The 12,388-nt window shown below is 36.5% G+C and overlaps 1 protein-coding gene across 1 annotated transcript in view; it reads right to left on the minus strand.

Moving 5' to 3' along the window:
• Positions 1-454: 454 nt before the first annotated feature.
• Positions 455-12,388, minus strand: part of LOC135221888 (large ribosomal subunit protein uL24-like) — a 19,482-nt gene continuing 7,548 nt past the window's right edge. The window contains 4 exon segments of the mRNA XM_064259847.1: positions 455-598; positions 4,903-4,943; positions 4,946-5,042; positions 8,610-8,785. Coding sequence (XP_064115917.1) covers positions 473-598; positions 4,903-4,943; positions 4,946-5,042; positions 8,610-8,777 — 432 coding nt within the window. The 5' untranslated portion in view covers positions 8,778-8,785 and the 3' untranslated portion in view covers positions 455-472.

The raw sequence follows: 12,388 nt of genomic DNA on the forward strand, positions 1-12,388 counted from the left end.
TGAAAGGTGTAACACGAGGAAAACCTAGCAGTTGCACTATGAAACAATTGTAAACAGAGGATAGACAGTAAGATGGTAAGCACATGAACAGAGGTATAAAGGTTGTGTGGTAAAATCAGCATAGGCCTACGCCTACACACAAATATAGCCTTCTGAATATTTTGCATACTTTTCGATGAACCACCTTTTAACTGGGAAGGTATATTATTACACCAAATGTTTATATAACTGGGAAGGTATATTATTGCACATAAATGTTTATATAAGTACTAAATTTCAACAATAAAATTTGAAATAAAAAGTTAAGGGCTAGTTCTATTATGATTTGGCAAAAAATCCCATGAGCTTGTTGAAAATACTTAAAATCTTAATATATTCCCTTCTGAGTATCTTATACCTTTCAATTCCAAGACATTCATAAGCTGGTACACACATTACAATTGAAACACAGGAGTTTTTAACGAATGTTTATTTAAGCAGAGGTATCCATGGCAGTGAACTTCTCTTTGTCCTTGCCCTGCCTTGCAGCACGTCCTGATGCTCTCTGCTCAAGAATCAACTTACGGTTCTTATCCATTTTAAGCTTGACTACACAAACCTGTAAGAAAAATGGCATGACTAGTTTCAGATATGTATATGCAGTCCAACAAATTATACCTACAAGGATTCTCTGATAATTTTTTTACCTTCCTTAAGTCTAAAAAATCTTGACAGGAAAATTCTATTGAGATCTGTGAATTTATGATTGACTCGTAAAGAAATGCTCGAAGCCAATGAAATCCCACCCAAAAGACAATTCACTACATCTTTTATTGCAGCTTTTAAAATGTCTGTAAATTATGAGAACTAGCGAGAAGGCTGTGTTATACACTGGAAAAATACTGCAATCACATTTGTATCAAATCCCTAGGCCATTAAGTGACGCTGCACAGGCATATGTACCTCAACTGTCCGAAATAACACCACTTAAAAATATGAGGGTTACTTTTATTACATTATTACAATTTCTTACTAACACCCTAAAGGTAAATTTTTTATTTAAGTTCTGGTTACCTCTCATGGAAATTTACAGTTGCTGTGACATCTTGAAAGATGAAGACAAGCATTGCCTTGGAAGCTAGCAACATAAAATTTTTGTCTGTGCAATTCTTCCAAGTGTAAAGAATTAAAACAAAACTATTTGGATACACACCTACTGTGTAAGTTATCTTTCATCTTTGCTCCATTTGGTGTGATGAGCATTTCCTGACACCCACTAAACTTTGAGGAGGCTGGGTGGGTTTCTCTTTAACATTAAGTATTCAAATTATTAATTTTGCTATAAAAATTATCATTATTTGGAATGAATCTTACCTACCATTTAAATTGAATTGACCACCACATTGAATGACAACAGCAGGTTAAGGCAGCATAGAAACATCCATCCAGGTTAACAAACCACTTTCTTTTAAAGGCAACTAAAGGCTTTACAAGTTTCATACAAAATTCTATCTCACAAATAAAGTAAAGCAACAACAGAACTCAACCTGCAATAAGCTGCACTGACAACCTTTTCGAGTGGCAGGTTTTCAAGTAAATTAAAAATGAATATTATGAGGTTTACTTTAAAAAAACAGTAAAATCTAGATATACAAAACATGGTTGTTGATACAGTCGAACAGGGAGGCCCTCTAGACTTGAAGATTCTCTAACCACTCTTGAAAAGCCTCTAGCTCATACTAAACAGTTGTCTCCAAATCATCTCCAATGAGATTGACAGAGACCTTCCTTGATGGGCAGGAGAGGATTGTCTAACTCATATAGAGGTAACTTGGAAAACCATTCCATTTGGGGCCATTATGGAGCAAACAAAAACATCCTGTTCTCAGACACTCAACTTGAGTATTCTTTAACACTGTAGAGGAAAAGCAATAGAATCTAAACTGGACCTCTTGAAAAGCACCGACTGCCCATGCCTAAGGATGCTAAGGAGAGCAGTAAACTGGGAGTTTTGCATTTCAGGCAGTTGTGAACAGATTGATGTTAAGGGCTTCCCCCGGAGAGAACTTGCCTTTTCTTGCTGAGCTGGTATATAACAACATTCTCCCTTGGGCTGAGGTAAACAAACGATCTTAAATTCTGTTCAAAGGCAATGTTCCTCTCCTGGCAAGAAAAAACTAAATATGTATGTGCCCTCTTCCCTCCTTGTGTAAGAGTTTGAATTATCAGACTGTGACCTTCTTGACTCTTGACTACATGTTCTGTTTGCATAAGATCCTTCCCCACTGCCAAACCATGTTGTATGAATCTCTCTCATATCTACATTCCAATTCGCTACTTTGATGTTCCCCAGAATGGCTTGTGAGGTGAGGTACCAGCAAGAGTTGGAGTGAAAAAGCATACTAATTTATTCCCAAAACTTTCACATAGGTCAATGGCTCATGTGAGCCACAAAGTAGTCCCGACCTCTTGAGAGATCAAAAGAAGGGATTAAATCCAAGCATGTGAGTTTTTTCACACAAATTTACACAAATAGATACATAACATATGAATGGCAATTGAACATACATAACTGGGAAGTTGGGGTAACAATGTATAGGATGATAATACATGAAAGGTGAAAAAATAATGGTCGTCACGATAGCTGCATAAAAGATGTGAGAGAATTTGTGTTTTCTATTAATTGCACAGTTTTTTCCTCTCGCATTAGTCATCATGGAGAAAGAAAATTTTGAAGGTCAGATTGCCATGTGGGTACTGCAGGATTCCACCATGCAAGGAGAGGCTTATGTCTGTGGGCCAGTGTCTGGTATGTACTATGCTGGCTTCAATTGGTTGGTTGTAACCCACGCCATCCACCTGTCTACTGTCATTTGGTAGGACTTTAGTCTCTTCTGGAGTACAGTTACCCCTCTGTATTCTCGTTCTCACTATTTTTGGCGGATTTCTCTGTTGAATCTATTTATAAATTACTCGCGAAAACTCCGGCAATTCGCGGACTTTGCCGTCAATAAATATTCACTAATTAGTGTACTACAGTGGCCTTCCCCCAACGCCCTGGGCTTTACGCATGTCACATTTCTGCGGATTTTTCTGGAACGCATTTTTAACTTTTCCACGGGGAACTTTCACTGACTTGCAGAACTTCCTTTGGGCATTATCTAAAAATTATCACTATTTTGGTTTTTTCCCCCCCTAGAATAACACTATTCACTAATTACTATTTTTTCATTAAAACAGAAGAGACAGAGAGAGAACTGTGGTTTTACATTCAAGTCTACGCACAGTATAAATGGATTCTGTAAGTCAAATAACGTTTCATTGATATTTGATATATAGATATGTATACTGCTTGAGAGCGAGAGAAACTGGGGTTCTTATATCAAGTTCAAGCACAATATTTCATTTTTTTTCTTCATTAGTGTGCAGGTGTATGTATGTATAGTGTATGTATAGTATATATATATATATATATATAATATATATATATATATATATATATATATATATATATATATATATATATATTACATATGAGAGAGAGAGAGAGAGAGAGAGAGAGAGAGAGAGAGAATAATGCAACCTTTACCTATTATAAAAGTTCAAATTGCACTACTTCCTCTGGGAGGCTATTCCACAGCCCAAAGATGTGAGGAATAAAGGACCTCTGGAATAAAAAAGTTCAACACATTTACCGCATATAGGTGCTTCTGTTCAGCAAACCTGGTTGCTCTTGGCAGATAAAGGGGATCAGGGATCAACTGTGAATGTTGTGAACGTGCAAGATCTGTTGAAATACAACTTGAGAAAAAGTGACAATCTGTCAATGGTCCTAGTCATAACTACTACTATTAGGAAACAGAAACCTACCACCACATACCACTCTATCTAAAAGAGATAATCTCTGGCAGAAACAGACATCCACACCGCAGAACAGTATTCTAGTAACGGAAGTAACGACCTAAAACAGGTTGCACTGATTTTATCAGTTTTAAATATCTGAGGACTTACAAACTGATGGAAATAAACCTGCTACAGGGTTTGACCATTACGCCCATCTGAATAAGTTAGTATTCACAAAAGTTGTTGCTACAGAACCTAATGCTTCTCTCTCTCCTTGCTGTAGATGACATAATGCAAAACAGAAAACACCAAAAACCCTACTAGACAAAATCAGCTAAGATATAATCAAAATCAGTACAGCCAATTCAGACCACCAGAGACAAAGCAGAAAGAATTCTGACAAGACAGTAAACATTCTAATACGTAGAACCTAAGTTATGTACATCTTAGTTCTCCTAGGGCTGGCCCAAAGGATTAGATATTTTTACGTGGCTAGGAACCAATTAGTCACCTAGCAATGGGACCTACAGCTTATTATGGGATCCGAACCACCTTATCGAGAAATGAATTTCTATCATCTGAAATATATTCCATTGATTCCTCGTTGGCATTGCCGAGAAACGAACTTCGGACCACCAGATTGGTAGCCGAGCAGGAAAACCACTTGTCCAAAGAGGAATTATGTACAACCTAGTGGGAAATGGTTGATTACAGAGTCCATATTGGTTATTTAGATGATGATGGCACTTAACAGCGTCAAGATAAAAGCTAACTCTGACAATAGATAATGTTCATCCCAAATAATTAAAATCACACCTACGTACCTTCAAATAATTAAAATCGCACTATGTTTTCAAGAGTACAAAACTAAGACTGGGTTATTTCCAAATTAACAGCTGAAGTTTGCCTTGCATGTTGCCACCCCCCCCCCCCTTTTTTTTTTAAGTCTAATGCAAGCTTAGTCACAGATTAAAGGCTTCACATATCTCAAAAGATACTTTAATCGGTTCTCTTACAGAAACCCTCAAGAAGTATGGCACAAATGCATACTAGAATTTCAACAAGAAAAATTCAACTTGCCTTGGATGGATGGATACCAACATACACAGAAGCTCCATTGGCTTTTCTCTTTGTATCCTTTCAATGTAAATGCAGTACTTCTTGCGGTAAACACTAACGACCTTGCCAACCTGCTGTCCTTTGTAGTGGCCACGTACAACCTGGAATTAAACAGATGCTAGATATTTGAAACAGTAATATTCAAACATACCATCAGTGGAGCAATTTTTATTTGTAAAACAAGCATAATCAAGCGTTCAAAAGTAAAATTCCTTGCATAGTTCTGTTACACCCAAACTCTGGTAATGGACTTTAACCCTCAATGCCACTAGTTGGTTTTCATTTCATCTGTCCACTCACTAATTTCGGTTTTAGGCAGTATGCATAGCTAGCTTTTGATTGGATATATCAAAGTTTGATATTGTAGGCTTACAGTAATGTATCTAAATGTTTATGCCCTTTATAAACAACTTTCACACCTTTTAATTTCAACCACAAACATGCTGACACGTTACAAGCATGAATGACAAACTTGTAACAAAGATCCTACTCAGGTCAAATGCAAATGAATGATGGACATCAACCAATTATTCTTTACCCAATTGTAGATACATAAAAAGGCATCTGGCTATGCACATGTGAAAATGAGGTTTTTGATAATTTCTTGCAGGTAAATTACATGGTTCCTGATACTCTGAATATTTATATAATTTTTTTTCTGAAGCATACACATAATCGCAGGTAAATTACATGGTTCCTGATACTCTGAATATTTATATAATTTTTTTTCTGAAGCATACACATAATCATAGGTGGTCAGTGCTTAGGCACTTCTGGGACTATTTAGCTAAATAACTTATCCAGTGAAAGTTTAATCCCATTCAGTTCCTATTATACTTAGTGGATGAAATATGAAATTTTTATAATAAAACAGTTTTATATATACTTGCCAAGCAATAACATAGCTTTTAGTTTCTACTGGGCCAGCTTAAATTTTTTTAAATCATGGTAGCGCTTTTACAGTTTTAGTGTAGGTAACTAGCCCTGCCCACTTTCTAGAAAGAATGGGTACAACACAGCTGAAGACCTCAATTTGTAGGATACATACACATACTACTCAAAAACACACAGCAATGGAGATGAATTTGAAATAGAAAGGGAATTAGCATTGGTGAAAGAGCTACAGCTGAAAGTTATTGGCTTTGGTTGGGCTGCCAAAGCATGACAATATAAAAACAAGTGACCTTATCCAAGGCGCAGTACCACAAAAACAAAAGATAACCCTGTTACCTACACATCACATAAAATAACCACTACTCATCCATTGAAAAATGACTGGTGGGTGCTCCAAGTACACAGTAACCCCCCCCCCCCAAAGTGAGGAGATAGACAAATGGAATACCTCCCATCATTCGTCCCCAAATATGCCAGCCACGGATAACGGACAAGGAAGTGGAGAAGCATACTCAGCAGTGGATGCATGCCTTTTCAATGGCCTAGCACTGGAAAAGAACCAACTATGTCCCTTGTAAGCACTGGAGTCCAAACTGCTAGACAACAATGCATGCACTTCCATCGGGACACCTATTCAGTGGCTGTCCACCAAGTCCTGGGATTCATGGACAAGAGGCTCAGTTGAGGGGGCAACCCATTTGCCTCCTCTTCCACTGACATTGCACTTGCACCAATATCACCAGCACTCATTTTGTCCATAAGGACCTTGAGGGAAGCCCAAATTTGGGCTAGTGTCGACCAATACACCAAATTTCTGGTCTATCCTGGCCCTGAGGCTGGCATGGCTTTGAGTTTTCAAGTCTGGGAGCGAGTTTCTGGAAAAGTTGAGGGCTGGGAGGAGGAGGAAGAGGAGGAGGAGGAGGAGGAGGAGGAGGAGAAGAGAGAGAGAGAGAGAGAGAGAGAGAGAGAGAGAGAGAGAGAGAGAGAGAGAGAGAGAGAGAGAGAGAGAGAAGAAAACAAGCTAGCTGAACCCCTCGCTTTGGCTCTAGTAGCCGCCTTTCTCTTCTTATTTCTTTTAAGTCTGTCAAGATATACATTGAAAGCTTTCTATTTCCCGATCCTGATCCCTACATTCTTCACTAGTTAGAACAGAACATATATGCCCTCTTCAATAACAGCAAATAGTAAGAGTTGTATTTGCCTGAGGTCAGTCTGGTGTTGTAGCCTTTGCTGCAAAACCTGATACTAGAACTCGAGTCAGAAAAGCTAAAAATCAGTCTGGTGTTGCAGCCTTTTCTGCAAAACTGGATACTAGTCAAACTCAAGTCAGAAATGCTAAAAATAAGTCACAATCAGGAAAAATAAGTCTTGTCAAATCTAGCTAAGCTAATGGTAATTAGTGTGAAGGCTACCAAAAAGAATAAATAGTTCACCAAAGACAGCAATGGCCACAACCATCCGAGAAAAGTTCAAAATAAAAGCTGTTAACATAACTGATGATCAGTTGATGACCAGCAGAAACGAATTGAGCTCTCCAGCTATGTTCTACCTATTCTACTGAGAATTTCAAAATTCAAGCTGCCCTAATAGTTATGAAATTACTTGGTAAGTTAATTATATAAAACATAGGGCATAAAAGGCCAGCCTAGGGAAGGCAAGACCACTAAAATAAAATACATTACCAGGCAAATCAGTAGCATACACAGTCCATGCTTCATATTTTACCATTAAAAAAACTTTTAAATGTTATTTTTCAGCTTAAAGATGCAGATATTACTTTGGTAAAATAATAGTTGTTTTATACAAATGCAATAAAACTATAAATAGAAAGTTTGAATAAGAAAATCTTGTGATTTGAAGTTTTTGAACATTGGTCAATGTGTGGTCTCATAATTACTGAAAGCTCACAGTTCACTTGTTTGATTTGAGCAAATTGCTTGATACAATCTCATCTTTCATGTGCTTGTGTTGATATATTTTGAGTACAAATCAACACATTTATGATTTATTATATCAAAAGGAGCAATATTTCTTTTTCTTTATCTATACAGGCAATCCCGGTTATCGGTGATCAGGTTGTATGGGGCTTGCCTAGTGCCAAAAATCGCTGGGGCCATAATACACCGATTTCCGCCTAACAGTGGCACTATTAACCAGTTATTGGCACTAAGGTGCCATAAATCACAGATTTTTGGTTATCAGCAATTTTCACTAATCATCAAGATGTGGAACGGAAGCCTGCTGATAACTGGGGACTGCCTGTATAAACATTCAAATACATTATTGGAGCAGTTTGATATTTATAACCAATAACATCAGAAATGTTGTCAGCCAATTACTTGCTACTCCTATGCACGTGCCACATCTTCATCTGTGAGTGGACACGTAATATGAATCCTACACTGGTTTTGCAAGCATTAAAATAGTATTGTCACCAATTACTGCAGTTACATAAGCAATTAGTTAATTAAAAATATCAATCAGTGTGTAACAGTGAGTGGTTTCAATTACCTTAGTTTTTTCTCTAATAGACTGTGCTAAACATTCTGGCTATATTCTCGTTACTTTTTTACATATTTGCACATAAGATCTTTTCAGCATGTATTACACATGATCAAGTGACATTGAAGGTCATATCTTTTCAAAAACAAAGTACAACAAAAATTTTTACACTTCTTGCTCAAGTCACTCACATTTCCCATAGACATCACTGCTTTTAATGCCCATAAAGCATCTAACTCATGATATGTGCTCACCTTCACATTCAAACTTACCTGTACTTCATCATCCTTTCTGATAGGGATTGAACGGACATTGTATTTCTGTCTTAGTTCTTTGGACAGTGGAGCAGACATAAACCTCCTACGCAGGTGAGATGGTGCATTGAAGTACCTTTGGCGATTCTTTCGCCTTGACTCAGTTTTAAGCTTGTTGAGCTTCATGGTGGATTCTGAAACACAGTTCAGTCATTAATAATGTGTAATACTTTCAACCCTTAAATATGATAATGCAAAATCAGAAATGTGAAAAAAATTTTTACCACTAAACCAGACTGACTGTAAATCTCAATGCTCAGTCTAGGGCAAAAACTTTCCTAGATCTATAATAGTTACCATTATGTATTCTTACACATCTAATGCTTTTTGGGAAGAGCACCAGGCACTATGCCTAAATTGACCATTCATTACAGTAATGTCACAAGCAGAGACATGGACGTTTGTTATGTACAGGAGTGGAGGTAAGACGAAGACAATTGGCCAAAAAATACACCAATAGTGATACTGTGTAAATACAAATCCAAGTGGACAGGCAGTATGATGAGACAAAACCAGTTGAAAATACAAGGATGAAATACCTAAAGATGCCGTAGAAGTGGGGTAAATAAAGAATGAATATTATGACTGTTAAGAAACAATGTACAGCAATGCTTTGATTTGCTTGCTGTAATCTCAAGAAGATTGAAAGAAAACCAGAAATTTTAGAAAGGGTCTTTGGTATAAAGAAAGATCACATTATGAATGAATTATTGATGATCAATAGACTGAAAAAAAAAAAAAAGCTATTGACATGGGACAAAAACGGTCATGAAGCTATAGATACAAAAGCTGCAGGATGGAGACCCGTAGGACGAGACAGGAATCATGGCAAAAGGAGATGGAATAGGACCTACCCTGATAGGTGTTTGAGCAACAAGAGCAAACGAAAGAGTGGCTAGATTTTAATCAATATTTAACTCAATAAATAGAGGTAACACAAAATCTTTGATCATGTGTAGAATATCATAAGCTCAGCCAATAGGCTTATGTTTATGTATGGGCTGAGGCTCAGCATTTATGTTTGGGATGCACCGAAACCAAATTTTTGGTCGACACCGATACCAACTTCTGAAGCCGATACAGATACCTGTTACCTCCATATTTGTTATTTAGGAGAATATATATTGTCACTAAAATCATTCTTGTTCTCTAGTTATTCTATATTAGAGGTTCAAAAGTTGAAAGGTCATATAATAGGGTTATATTTAATCCTTACTGGATGGGTATATATATCGCATATGCAGCTCCACAGGCTAGGTAAACTTTGAGGTCAGCCAATTTACGGAAAAAACACATCAATGGAAAGAGGCAGATATGCAAATGTACATGGTGACAGAAAAAAAATTCTAAAATATTTTTCCCTACCTTCCACGAGAAGTTGAAAATGACTATTTACAACCCCTTGTGGGCCCTCTTTTACAAGACAATCTTAAATCTTACCAACCTATGTAAATTTTTTTCTAATAAATAAATTTACTTTATTTTGTAAATTACAATTAATGCTTACACAATATCAAAACAGATAAGAAATAAAAGCAGTAACATATCCTTAGCATATTTGTTGAAAAATATTTCAAAAAATTTACTGAAACAAAGATTCAATAACTTTTTTAAAAAACTTTATGTTTCTAATATTTCTTCACAATTTTCTTTGTAAAATTACATTTACAACCAACATACTAACTTAAACGACAAGAACAAAAAACAACAGCAACCCCTTGGTATATTTATGAGCAAATTTACAAAAAGACATCACGTGATTGACAAAACATTCTCCCTTTAAGTCACATGCACTACTGAAGGAAGTCCTGAGACACCCACACTCATGATCTTAGTCAGTATAACAGTTGCCCTAAGTGAATTTATGGGCTATAAAGGTATTAGCACCTCTTTTCCGACCGATTCTTTCCAAATCAATGGCGCATAATATTGTTTAACTACAGGACCAATCCATCCACCAACCCAAACCTGTTACTACTACTCCCGAGGATCAATCCATCCATAAAGGGATAAACAATTTCAAAGGAATAAATTTGACTGAAAAAAACAAAGTATAACTATTAGTTTTAATTTGTATGTTGGCTAGAAACAGTTATCAGACTCATTCACTTGGCTTATGAAAGGTCTTGGTGTTGGAGTGCTTAATCCTTTGCCTCATTCTAATATGTACATAAATTGGTTGTATTAAGTAAACCCAAGAAAAATGAGATATATACCAGTACATAAAAATAAAATTTAGAAATGACCAGAGTTTGTCTCTTGGGTATAGAGAAATAAAAAACCCTTTGCAAGTTCCAACTCATACTGGACTTTGGACCATCTGAATTAACTCATACTGGACTTTGGACCATCTGAATCAAGTTAAAATTATAATTTTATTACATATAATATTCAATTATCCTAGAAATGAAAAGTAGTACAGAATATTTAATATTATGCCAGCTAGGCAGGATTTTAAATTTCTATACTAATGACAAAAGTATCGGCCATAAATTCACCGATACCACAGATACTTGGGCACATCCCTAATTTATGAGGACCTACTATTTATAGTTTTAGCTGAAATTATGTTAAGCTACATAAATATGCAAAGTTTGAACTTGGCAGGACAGTTTTTCATAGGATGGCCTCAAAATGCACTAACAATACCACCGAATCATTTTTACAATGAATGCCACTGGATCATTTTTACAATGATCTGAAATGTTCATTAACAATAAAATTGGGTCATGAATCACACAAAGTTCACCACGTAATAGAGCAAACTCTCTTGCATGCCATTTCCGTAAGTTACAACCAACCCAAAAGCAGATCAAAGGCATAAGTCCAGTGATACATAGCCCATTAACAACCTAGCCTTGGGGGCTATGCTTTGACCAGGGCAGGGGTGTTTGCATTAAGACATCTATCTCCAAAGTAATATTTCCTGTAACATAACCAAGTAAAACTGCAGACTACTATTTCTTGATGGAAATCCACCAAAACATGCAATTTAGGCATATTTCACCATATGTAAAATGCATAAAAAGGCAAAAGGCTACATCGTGGGTAACGAGCAACCGAAGGGGAAAACTCGGGTTCTTAGGTAGAGGACACAGACACGGGGGCAGGATACGTGTTTTTTTGTCCATGTCCACAAATGGCCCCACAATGTATGGAGCTCTTCCTTATAATTACCAGTCTGCAGTTTTACCAGTCTAGATTTAATCTGAATATACAAAAATGTTTCAAATTCTGCACTAGCCTAACTAAGCCCTGGTAAGGCTTAGATATTAAATCTAAACTTGGCTATCCAACAACATTTCAGTTACTTCCTAGGCTACATCATTCTTACAAGAAAAACATAATGCCAATTAAAGGTGAAAATACTGATAGGCTCATTCAAAACAAAGTAAGTTTTGACTAGCGTATAAATTGCAGACTAGCTTACAACCTAGGGTGTTAGGTAATTTAACTCAAGTGTTACGATTCATTTACTTTCAACCACTGTTGTATTTTGGACTTAAATTCTCCCATGTTTTAATGAAACTTGATAGTCTATTAGCTTCATTCACAAATGAGTAATTACCTAAGTTTAAAGGTAGCAGAGTTTTATGTGGGGGTAACTAGGCCATAACAAAAAACCTGAAATACTGGGACCTTGATCCCGAGCGACGACATAGTGGCCACTCCCCTAAAAAAGCACTTGAATTATGCCACTATTTAAAAATTTAAGATAAAACATTTATTTCAAAATA

This window comes from Macrobrachium nipponense, chromosome 3, assembly GCF_015104395.2.
Source record: "Macrobrachium nipponense isolate FS-2020 chromosome 3, ASM1510439v2, whole genome shotgun sequence".
Lineage (NCBI taxonomy): Eukaryota > Metazoa > Arthropoda > Malacostraca > Decapoda > Palaemonidae > Macrobrachium > Macrobrachium nipponense.